The sequence below is a fragment of the Ciconia boyciana genome, chromosome 11, assembly GCF_034638445.1.
Source record: "Ciconia boyciana chromosome 11, ASM3463844v1, whole genome shotgun sequence".
Lineage (NCBI taxonomy): Eukaryota > Metazoa > Chordata > Aves > Ciconiiformes > Ciconiidae > Ciconia > Ciconia boyciana.
In genome coordinates, this window is record NC_132944.1 from 8,202,086 (window position 1) to 8,219,088 (window position 17,003).

General features: G+C 41.2%; 1 protein-coding gene across 1 annotated transcript in view; it reads left to right on the forward strand.

Annotated features, from left to right (window-relative positions):
• FGD5 (FYVE, RhoGEF and PH domain containing 5) overlaps positions 1-16,590 on the forward strand; it is a 105,429-nt gene extending 88,839 nt beyond the window's left edge. Inside the window, exons 12-20 of the mRNA XM_072876117.1 lie at positions 1,253-1,336; positions 2,968-3,047; positions 7,173-7,272; positions 8,821-8,958; positions 10,030-10,132; positions 11,863-11,993; positions 13,721-13,849; positions 15,594-15,742; positions 16,503-16,590. Of these exons, the coding sequence (XP_072732218.1) occupies positions 1,253-1,336; positions 2,968-3,047; positions 7,173-7,272; positions 8,821-8,958; positions 10,030-10,132; positions 11,863-11,993; positions 13,721-13,849; positions 15,594-15,742; positions 16,503-16,539 (951 nt within the window). The 3' untranslated portion in view covers positions 16,540-16,590. The remainder of the gene's footprint in view (positions 1-1,252; positions 1,337-2,967; positions 3,048-7,172; positions 7,273-8,820; positions 8,959-10,029; positions 10,133-11,862; positions 11,994-13,720; positions 13,850-15,593; positions 15,743-16,502) is intronic.
• Positions 16,591-17,003: the final 413 nt, after the last annotated feature.

Consider the following 17,003-nt stretch of genomic DNA (forward strand, 5'->3'; position numbering starts at 1 on the left):
TCTGCATCTCTCTATCACAGTTTTCCTTCCAAAATATAGTATTATTACCATCCAGTTGGCTATATTTAAATGTCTTTGTCACAGAGGAATCCAAGTGAAGCTGGTGTCTACTTTTTAATTTCTTGAGAATTTCTGCATTTAAGGTGCCTTGTCTCTGGCATCACACAGTATTACCTATGCCTTGGTTTTACATTGCCTTGCACATCTTTGTTCATAGTATCCCAGTACAGTAATCAAGGGGCTGTCTGAGTTTATGCATATTGGTACTGATGTGAGAGGCCTGGGAAAGACAACAAGAGAACATGACGTGCTCATTCAAGTAAAGCAGACAACGCATACACACAAGCGTTACTTTGGCAATGTTACGGACCACCGATACTGGTATTCCTTCTAGTAGTAAGGGAAGGAGAGGCCAGCAAATTTGTTTGTTGGCACGAAGATAAAAGGCAGCAGTAATGTCTATGATTAAGTTAGGCAAACAGCAGAGAAGATCTGATGCCATTTTGTATAAAGCTGTTTGAAAAACATGCAGTCTGCAAGGAGCTGTGAGAACTATGGAAATATTTGGGGTGTTAAGGTACAGATTTTTTTTCGTCATAAAATGAAAAAAAGTTTCTTATTTTTGCCCTTCTGTGGTCTCTGCTGCAGCCCACAGACTCAGCAAAGCTGTCTTATTTCTAGGTGAGTTTTGCTAGCAGTGAAGTACAGTTACTGCCCTCAAATATCCAAACCATTCCTCCCTGAATCATTCCTCCAGACTGTGGCACCTCTCCTCACCTCCACTTCCTTTTTGCCCAGAAAATGGAAGTCCATGAAGCCCAGCCCTACCCCTGGCCTCACCGCAGTTTCACTGTCAGGGGGAGCCCGAGAGAGTCAGAGCTGCAGCATCCTGGGCAGTTAGTTGGAATTGCCAGGTAGTAAATGCAGAGCCTGCCTTCCCAACTTGAACATGGCATTGCCCTTAGAACAAGTAGCTGCTTCACCCAAGCTGAATAAAAAAGAGCTGATTATCTACTTGCTTAGCCATTAGCAACAGTCAAAAATGGGAAGAAATCAAAGTTCTGGATGCAGACTCCCCAGAGTTTTGTGGAAATGCAGGTCTGGATCTCAGCTGTGTGGCTTGGGCCTGTCTTTAGTAACAGTCCTAGCAGTTCATCAAGTTACTGCTTGTTCTGTGTATTCCCCCCAGGAGTAATGGGCAGGCCTGCAAGCCATATTGCAAATTATTGATTTTGTCTTTCTCTTCATATAGATGAATGATGTTCTGCTGTACACATATCCCCAGAAGGACGGCAAATACAGACTGAAAAACACCTTGGCTGTGTCAGGCATGAAGGTAATGCCTCTGTATTATAGGCTGGAATTAAAGCTGTATAGTGGGCTGTTAGAGTTTGCTGGTTTATGTCTCATATCCAGCTGAGGACAAGGGGAAATAGGGGATGGACCTGTTACCAGGGGATTCCCTTGCCTCTTACAGGAGGTAGAAGGAAAAATAATATAAAGCAAACATATAAAAGATTATCTATAAGGCTGTGAGTTAGTAAGACAGCCTTACTCAGGCTGCATAAATAATACAAGCCAAAATCAGATTTACCATCTGATCATGAAACTGGAGACAGAAAAGATTTATTACCCCATTTTGTCCATTCCTCTCTTCATGTCTCCAGCCAATACATGGTTGTTCCCTACAACATATTCACTAGGGCTAAGTCTGCCTGGTTTTAAACTCCTGCCACTCAAAATTTACATAAGCTTTCATTTGCATGGTTTTCATGTGCCCTTTAACTGTTTCCATCAAAAGCATTAATGGGTTCAAAAAGTGATTAGCCAAACTTTATGGGGAAAAGGTGTATTGGGAGCTATTACATGCAATGATATAAACATGGTCTTTTCTTCAGTAAATTTCTAAATTGCCAATTACAGAAACTGGACACAATTGTCCTGTTCTTACACTCTTTCCCTAAGCATCCATTGGCACCAGTATCTGTGCAACAGGAGATATTGGGCTGGAGGTGTCTTTGCTTCTTACCTAGCCATCCATTACCTACCTCCCGCCAAGAACTTTCATAACTGCTCTATAGCTAATATGCCAAGTTGTATTTATGTGAAAGAGGACTTGAAGTGGCAAATCAGGAGTTTGGGGATCTAGGAAACATGCAAGATGAGAATTACTAATTGTTAATTCCAGCGGAATGACATGGGTGGGTTGAGGTGTTATGAAAAGGTGGCAGGCTGGTCACCCTAGAGACCTGATAGTCTAAAACTCACTATGGGTTCCCAGCTGGGGTAGGAATCGCCAAAACACTCTACTGTTAAGTGAAAAGGAGTTGCAGAGCAAGTACTTGTTGGGGCACATTTGAAACACTGAGTCACTGGCATAATAGATGCTTTCTAATAACAACATATCAGTACCATGAAGCTATGTTTCTCCTAAGTGGCTGTTGCTATTAGTTGGCAACGAATACACTACATGGCAGGGAAAAGGTTTTAGCTGAGCTGTAGCTTTAAAGTATTTTTTTTCACTCTTAAAGAGCCTTGCTGCAGACAGGCATTCACTGAACTGAAGTGCTTCACTGTGTAATGTCTGCATGCCAGGAAGAAAGTTATTTCCATTCATTCCAAGAATAGCCAAAACTTTTGCCCAAAATGTTCTGACACTGGTAAGACTAAACATCTCCTAAGCTTGTCCTATTAAAACTGAACCCTGTTGATACTTCATCCTTACCTTTATAGTTGGATTAAATTCTTTTTTTCCTTTAGCACCACCACCATATTGAAATAGAGAGCATTCCTCATTACACCACCAATACAAAAGACAGAAAACCCTACCTGCCCATCTCTTTGCATTGAAATATGAAACAGATGGCTGGGACATCATAGATCCATATGCATTGAGACTTATATGGTGTACTGGTTATAGACAGTTTAACTCATGTCCACATTCATGTTCATGGCATTTGTTTCTAGGTCAGCCGCCCAGTGACAGAAAAAGCCCAAAACGTCCTGAAGATTGAATATGATGAATATTGCCTGACCCTGTCAGCAAGGTACTGTCCCCAAACAGCCATGGCAGAGGGTGTTACATTCTAGAGCTGTATCTCTAGATTAGTCTAACCAACACCCAAGACTTAACTGGTGTCTCATTCTTTTTTAACTCAATTTCAGTCTGTGCTAGCGTGACAGACAATGGCTGAGTGCTTGATTACACAATGAAGATATTAATTATAAATGTGAAGCTCATAAACTGTAACTAATTCAACTCATATACTGGGTAAAGATTAGAAGTTGGCTCTTGATAACATCTTAAAGAGAAAGGAAAGAGAAGAAAGTCTGTTACTAAGAAGACTGAGTCCTTTCCATTATCTTTCACACTTTTTCCCTGTGACACTGAGAGTATGTTATAGCTCCCTTTTATAAGTTCATTTGTTACCTCATACCACTAGGGTTGCAAAACTGCTGGAGAAAATAGTAATTAGGTAATACCATGCAATAGATACAAAAGCATTTAATAGTGCTTAAAGGACAAAGCCAAAATTAAACCTTACTGGCAACGTCATGGGTCTTTCTAATGAAAGGAATTTCACTAATGAGTTTGTGTAGTGCTAGTACTGATTGCACCTGGGAGTCAGGATCTCTGTCTTGGGATCACAAGCTAATGCCAGAAAGAGATTGTACATCAGTTTCTGATCAGAACACAGCAGTGTACTGTATTTTTTCATGCTTCTAGCCCAAAATTATCCTGCAAATTTACCTAGAGCTACAGCAGAAAGGTGGCTGGCTTCATTTTCAGGTGAAGTTTACTACAAAAGACATAGCACACTAGCAGTGGTATTAAAATTAAGTCTTCCAAATAACAAGATCTTCAATGCTTTTAAGTACTGAGTTTCCCACCATCAGTCTCCAACTACAGCATGGCTGGAAACACAGCACACTTCCCTAAATTACGCAGTGCAATAGAAAGACAGGGAGGGCACTTTCTTATTCAGAATCAGAATTTGGAGTGCTCATCCTTCGCAGAGCACTTGCCATCTGTGGGCAGTGCTCAGATACCTGTCAAAGCCTTTTTGTCTATTTCCTTTTATAACTAGCAAATGAGAAAATATCTGAGCTTTTCTTAGAGCTGCACACTCATCACAACCCTCAAAATATATACACAGTAATTCTGAATTACCTGCTGCCAGTTACAAAAGCAGGATGTGTACAGTCCTTCGGAATTGTAGAGGGGAAATAACTGCTGCATGTCCCCTTTATTCAGGGCAACTGAAGTTGGCATCCCTAGTGAAAAGCTTGGGATGTTCTGTTTGCATTGTTATGTTGTTTCTTTGCCTTTTGTACTCATATCAAGTCTGTGCTTAGTTAGCCTAAACAAAGCATGTGAGGCCACTGCAAGCTGTGTTTCTTTGGTAGTAGATAGAACCAGGGCCTGAGACTAAGGTTGCCCTTCTGATAACAGCCAGACGGAGGCTGACTCTTATCAGAGCACTGGGATAGAGCCCCTTTCCCTTCCTTGTGCTGCTTATTCTGGGACCGATCTGCCACAAGTCACCCAAGAACAGTTTTTCCTCTCCCTTTCTGTACTGGCTGGCAGAGCTGATGACACACCAGTGGGACAGCATGCTCTCCTAACCCCACTGCACAACAGCCTTGGCCTGCTACACTAACCAAAAGGAGCACCAAAGACAGAAAAATACCAGAAGGCTTCAAGCGTCCCTAAAGACTGTATCGCCTACCGCTCACACCAAGATGCTGCAAGTCTGCACTGCAGGCCAGTTGTTAACAATGACAACCCAAAGCTCAATGCCTTTACACTTGTATGAGACAAGGTAAACGCATTGAGGAAATACGGCATGAGTGCCAGGGACTGAAGGCAGTAGAATGAGGATGACCAAAGCTCAGAAGTCAGCGTGGCTATATAAGCAGATGGCACTGTAAAGTCTTTATATCTCCTGCTGAAAATGGCTCGCTCGCCCAAAGAGCCTTGTTATTGGCTTGCAGTGAGCTGGTAACAGATCTGAGCACAGAGCCTTTATGGAGAAGGCTCATACTGCTCTTTTACCTTTATTTGCATTTGAAAAATGTGCTTCTTGGACACAGGGGTAACCATGTGGTGCTCATATAAAATACCAGAGCACTGGGAGAACACAGTCAGCATTACCTCCCTAAAAGGCTAATTCAGAGTGACAGTGATAGCACTGCGACAAAATCCCATCCCATCCCAGTCCAGTTTCTGTGTTCCATGGATGTCCCCTGCTGTCCAGGAGACTGCAGTGACAATTTGACCCTGTCTTTCTATTTGCTTAAGGAAGACTATATGAGCCAACACAGATAACTGATAGCTCAGCACAAAAGCTGCAGCCCAAAAATCACACAAGGACCAAATGTGGCAATGGTGAATCGAGGTCTGAGCTTCTCCGAGCCTCAGATGTTCAGCAAAAATTCCTCTGAACCTTCATGCAACCAATGAAATAGCTAATGAAGAACAGGCCAGTGACAATTGACATAATTTATCTTACTTATCAGCAGACAGGTGGTATTCCCACATTTAGACACTAATAACCTGTGATTACTGCCTAGAGATGTTTAATGGAGTGAAGAAGAGGTTAAAGGGGCCAGTTAGATATCAGGCTTTTAATAGCAGATTGTCCCTCTTACCTGTCTTTCCCAAAGTGGCTTTAATTTACATCACTATATGGGCCATGATTTCCTTTGGTTTTTTAAATCATATCTCCATTCTCAAGTGAAGAAAATTTCCAAGACAGAATTAGCAAGAGAAAGGTTGAAGCCAGGACATCTTTTAGTGCTTTGCAGGCTGTGAACATGATTTGTCTGGAAGATAGGGACATCTTCAGATTTCTTAGAAAGTGTAACTTGACCTGACTTTTGGTAGTAATAAAGACTCTTGCCAGAGATTGTCCTGTAACATAGCCCCTTAGCTTGCAGAGGTTAGCCTATATGCAGTAGATACACTGGCTCAGAGTTTCTGCTCCAATTTCTGCTCCAGGCTTGTTGAATTTTACAGAGGCTGGTGTTTTTCAGACAAGAGCTTATTCTCATGGTGCAGAGGGATGCTAAGTCAGAGATCATTGATAAAATCTGGCATTTCCTCTCTTTTTTTTTTTTTTTTGAAAGACCGCAAAAAAATTGTTCTCAGATGTCTTGTTTGGTGGCCTTCATGAGGACAGTGTGAGGAAATCACAGCTGAACAGCAGCTGGCAATGATGCCACTGCTAATTTTACAACAAAGTCTAGTGGGTAGCTTTAATCTGAGTGGCTGGTATGACTCGGGAAAGGGAGACCACACTGAGTCGCATTCCCTCCTGTGACTGATGCTGGGAACAGCTAGACCTGTGCACAGTTTCAGATGGACAGGAAGCACACAGTTTGAAGTCACAGCAGGAAAACCAACTAACACCGGCAGGACAGCTTACGGCTGTAACAGAGCGAATGTATCTGGGAAGTAAAAGGCACTAAGAGCCCTGCTGCTTTTCTGGGATAGCTAGACTGGCAGAGAAGAGCAAAGCGCTCGCTGTTTTGCCTTGCGCAAAGAGGGCATCTAGGGGCCAGTCTAGAGAACTACTGGCCTCCATGCATAACTGCAACTAGAGGGAATGCAGAACTTCCTTCCCAAATTGCTGTCCTGGCCTCTTGCCAGGAGACTGGAAATTGTCTGCGATAGAGCTAGAGGAAAATGAAAGCATTCACATCTCTACCGTGGGTGACAGACTTCTGCATTTCCCAACATGCAGATCACCTAAGCATCCCACTGTAGAGATGAGCATGAACACACTTACTTTGAGCAACCCATGCCAACACTACATGCCCTAGAGTACCTAAAAGCTAGGGCAGACATGACAAAAGAGACATTTCCTATTGTCCTATGTGATCTAGGATTGAGCAGCTTATAGCAAAGTAAGAGACTACTTTGAAAAATTTTCTGGGCATTTAGTTCCTTCTCAGTCACAGTCCTAACCATGGATCATCCAACACTAATCATCCCGCTGAATATGTCCAACAGTCAACTTTGTTCCTGGTTGGAAAATTACTAGTTCAATGCAGTAGTGGGGAAAAGGAAACATTCATAAAGTGAAGCTTTTCTCCTCTGATCCAGAAACAGCTTCTTTCAGTCCCTGCTGTGCATGGCATTGACTGCTCTGCTGTATTTCATTCCACAGCTCTTGCTCGGAAAGGGATGACTGGTACAGCTGCATCAGCAGACACATCCCAGATGACTACAAAGCTCACAACACTTCCACTTTCCACAGCACCGTGGAGGTAAAAGGAGGCCAACTCTTTTAATGCTTAAAAGGGGAAGGGGGAAGGGAGAGAGAGAGAGAGAGGGGGGAAAGGAGGAGGGTTATAAAATGCAGAGTTCCTAGTAGTAAGACTTTCTTACTATTTTCATTTAAACCAGTACGCCAAGTTTAAATAATGAAGCTCCTCACAGCTCATGGGCCACCTCTGAAATGTTAATCACACTCTATACTCTGTGGTCTTTGCTTAAATAGGAATTCTTCTGGAGGAAGACTATTTTGTTCTAAGGGGTAACTATTTTGGATGAACTAAAAATAGCTACAAACTTCGCAGATTTTAAGAAAAGAAAACTACCCATTAGTTACACTAATATCATATACACAATAAAGTCACTGCCAGTGCAAACCTCACCAGCAATATTCTAATTGTACCAGCACAATTGATGTATATTATTGCTATCTCATTCATTTCAGTTGTACTACTCCCAGTTAAGAAGGCAAAGAATGCATCTGACAAAAAGGAAAAAAACTATTTTAGGTTATGTAGAACCCCAGTTTTACTAAATAAGACTAACTGGGGAAAAAAAGAGTGCTGGTGAGGCCACACCTGGAGTGATGTGTCCAGTGCTGGGCTCCTCAGTACAAGAGAGACATGGACATGCTGGAGAGAGTTCAATGAAAGGCCACAAGGATGATTAAGAAGGAACTGGAGCACCTCACAGTTGAGGAGAGGCTGTGAGAGCTGGGACTGTTCAGCCTGGAGAAGAAAAGGCTCAGGGAGGACTTCAAGAGCTTGCGCTACTTGTGCCAAACACTAAGCTGCTGTGAACTGACAGCGGGGTATTCATAATACTTTGGTGCTGAACCTGAAGCAACACAGCTTCTCAGCATGGCTTATTAGATTGGATTCAGTTCGACATTGATCATGGCTCCCTGGGCTTGGAGCAAAGGCACCTGTACAACACTGCAACGCGGTACATTCCAAGAAATAGGAACAGTGAATACATTTTCTAAAGCTGCTTACATATATTCAGATCAGCCATGGCAAGCATGGATCACATTTGGATTGTGTGTGGGTAAATTAATCTTTGGTTTTACTGTTTTCTCTACTATCTCTTCCGCAATCATAAAACTGTCCCAAGGTGTAATGACACAAAGAGCTCAGGCCCTTCTCGACTGAAAGCTATAGAGCTTTTTATGGATATTATTTCAAAAGCTGTTAATAAAAACATGGCTTTAACTCGTGTTCTTACCTGCAATTTGCATATGCAATGAATCAGATACTTGTCTGATGTGGAAGAGCATCAGTGCCTGAGCAATAATAGATCTACATGGATTTTTACCTGTTGTGACCCTGGCTTTAACACCACCACGTACTGATCAGCCACAGTCTTTCAGTGCTGAAGCATCTGTATCTCACTTACAATGTACATTAGGAATTAGAAAATTTGGGGATCTTAGCAAGTGAAGGTAGACTGAAATGAGAGGAGAATTGTATGTGATGGAACAGGGCTGACAGTGTACTTTGGAAGTGTGGATGCGGCTTCATTTGTTCTTGTTTGATTTTAAGCTAAGGGAAAGGCTTGGAATACCCTTGGGTGAGAGGCCTCCTACTTTGGTACCTGTGTCCCATGTCATGATGTGCATGAACTGTGGCTGTGACTTCACCCTCACTTTGAGGCGACATCATTGCCATGCCTGTGGGAAGGTAAGAGCTGTACAAGCTTCTCAGGGAGGCTTTATTCACACCTCTGGGACACCGGCTGCCACTGCTGTAACTTCTGCAAACTTGTAGCAACATCAAGACCAGAATTTGACTTCTCACAGAACCTGAATTACTAATTAGGTTTCTAATGACTCCAGTAGGAACAACAGTAACCTTCCCTTGAGTGTCAAATTAATTCCCAAAGGCAGGCTAGTAGTTGAAGGCTTAGAGGATAATCGTTGCTGAGTCCAGCCGTTGTGTCCGACATACAGCTAACTCTAGAGACAATGAAGCAATACACTAAAACACTCTGTTCTGGACTAGAGCAGTAGCACATCTAGTCCATGTCCTGACCCTAAGAACAGCTGGTAAAATTATCTTCCAAGAAAAGTGAAGAAACTCAGCAGTAGAGCATGGTTTGGTCAGTGACCAAAGGGAAAGTTTCCTCTGTGCTCCATTGAAGAGCTGCTGCCTTTTGCCCTAAAGCCAAGGGGATCTATAAGCTTTCTTGTTTTTTTCCCTTTATCACTGACTGTAGAGATTTGTTTATAGACAGAAACCTGCAGTCCTGTTTTAAACCATGGCTGCCTTTTAGCCTCAGTGATTTTCTTTTTTTAATCAAACTACCAGTAGTTTTTGCTAGTATGAAAAAGCATTTACTTAATCTTTTTTCTAATTCCACAGAGAAAATCAGTTTGTACCTACACAGGGGTAGTAGAAACATGCAAGCTTGCTTAAGAAAACAATGTTACTAACAAAGCTATGGAAACAGAAGTAATATTAAGTGACCTTTCAGTGATTCACTAGTAGGGAAGGTGTAAGTTCTGGGGAGATGGGCACGGCAATGGTGTGCAACCAAATACAGTGATCAATTCTGCTTGGCTTACAACAGTGTAAACCTACAGCAATCACATTTCAGTCAGCAGAATTACCCTGAATGCCACAGTTTTAGGAGAGTGTCATATCTGGTCCACTATCCATCTTCCTCTCCCAACCAGCTCAGAGGATTTGTTTTGTATGTGCATATATATGAATTTAAATTATATTTACCTGCATCTCTCATTGCTGGAACAGATTGTATGTCGAAATTGTTCAAGAAACAAGTACCCTATGAAGTACCTCAAAGATCAAGCAGCCAAAGTCTGTGATAGCTGCTATATGGAACTTAAGAAGAGAGGTAAGGTTCCTTCATTCTTGGCAAAACTGACAAACCCATTTCCTGCCTGTATAACGGGGAGGTTTTAGGATCTGCCTACCACGTTGTGTTTTGTTAAAGAGGATTTCTCATTACAAGCATGAGGCATGTGTATTGAGGTCCCGGGAGTACCAGGCTGTACGGCAGCTAAAACTGTTTTAGCAAGCCAGATTCTCTGAGGGCTCCCCTGGCCTTTTGATAAACCAGAATAACAATAAAAACTACGTCCTATGAGGAGCCCCTGAGAACACGGGGTTTGGCTAGTTTGGAGAAAAGGAGGCTGAGGGGCAACCTCATTGCTCTCTGCAGCTTCCTGAGGAGGGGAAGTGGAGAGGGAGTTACTGATCTCTGTATCCAGTGACAGGTCACATAGGAATGGTTCAAAGCTTCGTCAGAGGAGGTTCAGACTTGACATTAGGAAACATTTCTTTACCCAGAGGGTGGTCAAACACTGGAACAGGCTTTCTAGAGAGGTGGTTGATGCCCCAAGCCTGACAGTGTTTAAGAGGCATTTGGACAATGCCCTTAATAACATGCTTTACCTTTTGGGCAGCACTGAATTGGTCAGGCAGTTGGACTAGGTGATTGTTGTAGATCCCTTCCAACTGAACTATTCTATTCTGTGATGCTACATAGGTGATAGCTCTTCCCTGTCATTTCTAATGAATTATACATTAAAGCAATGGCTTTAGAGTTCCTCACTGTCCTCATCCATATTGTAGCTTTTACAACAAGAAGTGCCAAGGTAAAATGCAGAGTCACTAAGAGGTTTTCTACATGGGGAGTTAATCTGGTTACAGATGAAAGCATGAATTCAAAGCAGAAGAGCTACTGCCTAACTAGAACTCTGTATTATTGTCCTACTGTAAGTCCCATTTCTGATTTAAATACACATCCAAATCAAAGATAAAAGGGGGGGCAGGGGTTATATATATATGAACAGAGAATGAGCAGGAAATAATGTTCTTGCACAACTACTCCTGTAGGCAATCTCTAAAATAGGCACATTATACTGTCAAGGATAAAAAGGCAGGGACAGATGAAGTTTAGTTTTTCCATCCTGATTAAAGAAATTCACAGTAGCCAAGCAAACACGTGAACAGATGCTGTCACAACAGCCAAAAAAGCATCCCCAAGCCACTGTGTATCCAAGAAGTGATAACTCAGATTTGTGCTAAAACAATGCTGTGTTTTACTAAGAGCTTCCAGATAATGCGTGCTGCCAAAAGTGAGATCATGAAGATATGAACTCAGACAACTGGGGTTAATGGAGATTGACACAGACAGAATAACTGTCTCCCATGCAGAACTCAAAGAGAATGGCTCATACAGAAAGAATGCCCCATTAGTGAATCTATCCTGCAAAGGTATTACAAACATAGAGGGGATAGACGGAAAACCCATTTGCTTAATGCTGATTTTAAATTAGAAGAAAACAAGCTGTGTTTTGTGCTTTGTCAGCTTTCTTGCAGGCTTCTTTGAAGTAGCTGTAGGTTATTACCATTAACCTAGGGTGCTATGAAATCCACCCATCTAATCAGACTTAAAGGGGTGATTTGAAAGAAAAGCTAAAATAAAAACCAGCTATGGAGGAGGCATTGCATTTTCCTTAATCATTTGTATTAGTGTATTGTGTGTCTTTTACCCCTAGTCTGATATATACCGATTCATCCATTTCCCCCTTCCCTTTCTGAATTTTCTTAATCTTGCAGAGCGGCCACTAAGTGTGAGCTTCCCTCCAACTTCATCCAGGTGTTCAAGCAGTGCCTTCTCCTCTGTCTTCCACAATATTCATTATTCATCTTTTAAGAAACAGAAGAAGATCCCTTCAGCTCTTATGGAGGTAGGACCAAGCTGCCTGAGAAAGGCAAGGAACTGCAGAGAACTGTGTGCTTATACTTCAGCAGCTATGTTTATAATTTATTCTGCATGCAGTGGGCTCAGCCCATGCCCTGGTCTACTTTCATCATGCAATTATTTTTTTCTGATTTTCACAATAATGCTTAAAATACAAAATATTCTGAGCTCTGAAGATGCCACAGAAGCTTCTTGAGTCCACTGAGAAACTCAATTAGAGCAGCGTACTTTAATTTGCTCATCAGCCTGTGAAGTCTTTAGAAAACTAAGACAACTTCAAGGTACTAGATAGTACAAGGCAGATCACAGACAATGACAATTATCAACAGAGCATGATATACTGTTGACCAGTTACCTTTTTTGACAAGAACCTTAATTCTGAAATCTTACTTTGATTTAAAGAGAAAGGAAATACCACTTACTTAGGGAATAGATTGTAATCCTTGGCAATCAATTCAGGAGCATACATGTTTAATCAGACACTTTTCTTCCAGCTCAAATCAAACTATTTCAAATCAAATGGTTAAAATCTTGATCCCACCAATGTAAACAAATAAATTTCCCACCAATTTCAATGGGGCCAGGATTTCTCCAGCTATATTAGTTTTCTTTCCAGGAACAAGGTGCCAATCATGTTGAGGTAGCCTAGGTAGCTAAGTTGCCCATTGAACTCAAGCACAGTAAGGTACTCCCATTTCACTGAAATCAGCAGGTATTTGTCATTGTATTAAAGAGAATAGGGTGAAAACATCTTGCTGAACTCATTGTATAGTCGAGACACTGGAATTTCTTGAGGTTTGTGCTGAGGTGAAACTGAGCCAAAGATACAAGCATGTAATACAAACACACAGATTGAATACTGAAAGAACTGGCAGGCAAAAGTTCAGCCCCATTAGGAAAAAAGCATTGCCTTTCTATCCACCAGGAGGCAGCACTTAGTAATATGAACTGTCTCACAACAGCATTGCTCCATAACTTCTTCTAACTTACTTTAGCCACGTCCTGGAACATTTCTGTTCTGCTGCAAAACACTACTATATTAATGCTCAGTCGTCTCTCGTGTCAATGCTACAAAAGCTGGTTTTGAATCCCTGCCCTTTGTTTCTAAATCCAATACTATTGCGGTTTACTACTGTAACTAATAACATACACTGTGTGTCTGTGTATAGTTCCATCTACTCAAAATCTGGATCTTTAAGAACATTAAGCACTTAGATCTCAAAATACTTCTGTGAGAGGGGTAACTTCTCAGAAATATTATTTCACAAATGAAACCAAGTCATAGTCAAGTGATTAACATGAATTGATGTAAAACCATTGCAAAGTCCTAAATATACCCACACCTTAGAAGTGTTCAGCCACAAGACTGTAGTTCCCTTCTGGAAGCATGTACTTCTAATATACCAAAAAAACCAGACCTGGGAAAAGGGACAAGTTCAGCTTCTCAGAACAACTGTAAGCTTGCTGACCTCAGTAACAACTCAACTGGATATTTTCCATCAGAGTTACTGAGAACTAAGTTTAACCAGAAATCTTCAAACAGTTAAAGAACTATAATACCATGCTTATATCTTTTCTGGCTCGGTATTTTTAATGGTCTGCTTATGGTTTCATAGACATAGACCTGGTTATCTGGTGTGATGCAAACATGCATAATCAGGAGGGGAAAAGCCTTTGCTGTTACAAATCCTGATTTCTCCTATCCTGCTCCAGGTGGCAGCCTCAGGAGAGGGAGCTACCATCAGTGGTTACCTCAGCAGATGTAAGAGAGGCAAAAGACACTGGAAGAAACGCTGGTTTGTTATCAAAGGCAAAGTCCTCTACACCTACATAGCAAATGAGGTACTGTGCAATCTGACTTGAAATAGTTTCCTATCTGAGTTCCCTTCTTTACTCCCTACAGGCAGCACAAGTAAATGTGAAAGGTATAGATGGCAGTTCTCAGAACTACCTGCCTTCTGAGACCTGATCCTAACAGACTGAGTCCCCAGGGAGCTGTCCTCTGCTGAGGGGCCCAGCCACAGCCCTCACTGGACCTCGGCAGCCCTCTTCACAAACTGCCCTTCATTATTTGACTTCTTGCTATTCATGCTGTTATATACTGTCAACCACTGTGAACCTTAGTCTACAAATTTACACCTAAAGACTTCAAGGTCCTTAGGTGTTCTCTGGTGCACTTGGTAACTGCCAGATATGTTGTAGATAGATGGTGCTATGATCTATTTCTGGTGGGGAGGAGAATCTTATAGTTTTGCAAGTATAAATAGGACATATTTGTCCTACTAGTACCAACAGGAAAGACAGGAGGCTGTCTGCAGAGGTGAAAATACTGCCTTGTGTATTGGCCTGTATGGTTCTCCTTACAGCCAAGGAGATTGGATATCAACTAGATCATTTTTATGTACTTTGCCTCTTCCCAGTCCCTTTTCTTATTTTAATTTCTTCTCCTTTGTGAATAGCTGCAATACAAATAAACTTGAAGTAAGTGTGATATAAAGTTTGGTTATAACTGACAAATTTCATAAGCAGAAGCATAAAAATTCATTTTGCTGAACAAAGGACACAATGCAAGAACTGTAGTAACAGCAATATTTGGTACTTTAAGCCTTCAGAACAGTTTGCAAACATCAATTATTTAAACTTTAATCACCACTGTGATGGTTGCATGAAGCAACATTCTCTTTATCTGTTTAAAGGGGACATTGAGGCACAAGAGACTTCATTATTTGGCCAGCAATTCAGACCATTAGCATCAAATTCTGTATCCAATACATTTACCTTTCCTCTGCTAACCTTAAAAGTGATCATTTATGGTTCAACAATAGGGAAGAAACAACAGATGGCTAATTACACTTTGCATTCCCAGTTTGCAATTTAGCTTCTAAAAGCAGCGGCAAAGGCAACATACACATATAGAAAACATTACCTAAATACAGGGACCAAAACTGCAGCTATCAGTAACAGCTAAACTTCAATTCGATTAAGGCTTATTGTTTTCTTGTACAAAGCAGTGTCTGGCAAGCAAAATTCATGGATGTTTCTTGGGAGTAAATTAACAATTAATTGCATTACCAGCTCAGAAATTTCAAAGCAGCATTTTGGAAAGCAAGTATGCTGTTTGAGACAGTGCAGATTTCTAAAAAAGTTGCTAGTGCTATGAAAGGAAATGACAAGGTACCAAAAAGACTACTACTTGCACTTGGCAAATAAAAATGGTTGAAAGGAACATAACTGGGAGTGGGTCTCAGGCTTTCAGAACTGCAACTGTACTGTCCCATACTCTCAATAACCTCTAGTTTGCCTCCTAGTAATGGCTAATTTGACCTTCATGGCCATGTGGATGATCATGAAGAACTGGACTTTCAGAGGTGGTGTTCAAGTTCAGGACTAAGACTAGATAAACATGTGCAGTACACAGGCACTGCTTCTGTTTAGGTAAGAGCCAGCAGTCCAGCAGAAGATTCACACTACTACTTTTGCAGCCCTGTCAGAGAGGGGTTATGTCATTATTTGGTTTTCAGAAAGAGCCCTCAAACTGTTACAAGCCTTCTCTCTAAATTTTGGTTCACTTCTTGTTTGCTTTCAGGACAAAGTTGCCACAGAAAGTTTGCCTTTGTTGGGTTTCACCATTGCCCCAGAAAAGGAGGAAGGAAGTACGGATACAGTTTTCCATCTCTACCACAAGCAGACTCTCTTTTATAGCTTCCGAGCAGAGGATAACAATTCAGCACAGAGGTATGGGGGTAGACTTCCACACTAGCCAGTGCGCAGGTCCAAAAGCTTCTGTAGGGCCTTTCCCTCTCCTTCACTTCAGAATGCCTTCATAACAGAGGAAACAAACAGCTTTCAGAATGTTGATTAAGCCCAATTGCATGTGACTGGCCTGGATGACATTAAAAATCTACCTGGGGCTTTTCAGTTCCTTCAGGAAGGAGAATTTGCTCCCTTGTATAGGTAAAGAGGAGACCGAGTCTCAAGAGTCACGCCTAGAAGTCTGTCAAATGTGATTACTGTAAAGAAGCTTCTCTGATTTATGTGTTCCATTTACCCATCTCTTAGTTTCCTCATCAACAAATAATTGTTTAGATTTCCCATTCTAATGTTCCTGCTTCCACATAATGAAATAGTCATGAAATTAGTAATAAAAATGCCAGCACCTCAAGACACACAGGGAAGGAAATGAGTATTTATGGGAGGTTTTGTTGCTTTTAAACATACTTCAGTGGTCTCATCTTTCCTATTCTAAGACAGCACTTGTACAATCTTTGAGATTTTACAATAAATTACTGGAAAGGTTGTACTAGAAATACAAGAGTCCTAGTACCCAGTTCCCTGCTTTAATCACAAAACTATAGTTCCTCATTAGAGCTGGGATGGGAAATACAGTCCTCTTCAGGCTTTACATTCTTAAAATACTTATTTTTCTTAAAATACATATGTTCTTAAAATGCATATAATTTTATACGTCCCACTTTTTCTTTCCTGCCCTTTTTAGGTGGATTGAAGCCATGGAAGAAGCTTCCATATTATAGCAGCTATCACTCAATGGACTTGGAATAAATTCTCAGATTTCTATACGTTCCCAGCAACCCTCTTCTGTCTTACAAAACTGAACAGTGTATTTCAGGCAAACTGGCTACATACACTGGATATGAGCTGTTCCAAATTGCTCTTTTTGCTTCCTTCTTCTTACATCCGCATTTTTGCAAATGGAAACTTTAAAATAGAGAATATTTATGGTGATCTTTATGTCTGTGCAAGTTCAACCCATACTATAAGCTTCTCCTCTGATCTCACAGTAAACTAAGTCTAACATCAAGACAAGAAAATACATGGAAATACTGACTACAGTAAGTAACAGGCTCAGTTTTACTTACTCTAGAGCACTATCATATTTCATTGGATTGGTTTTGATGTCTACCATGAAATGAGAAACAACATAGTAAACAACAAATGCTCATTTAAAGCACTTTATTATTTTTATTGAACTACAGCT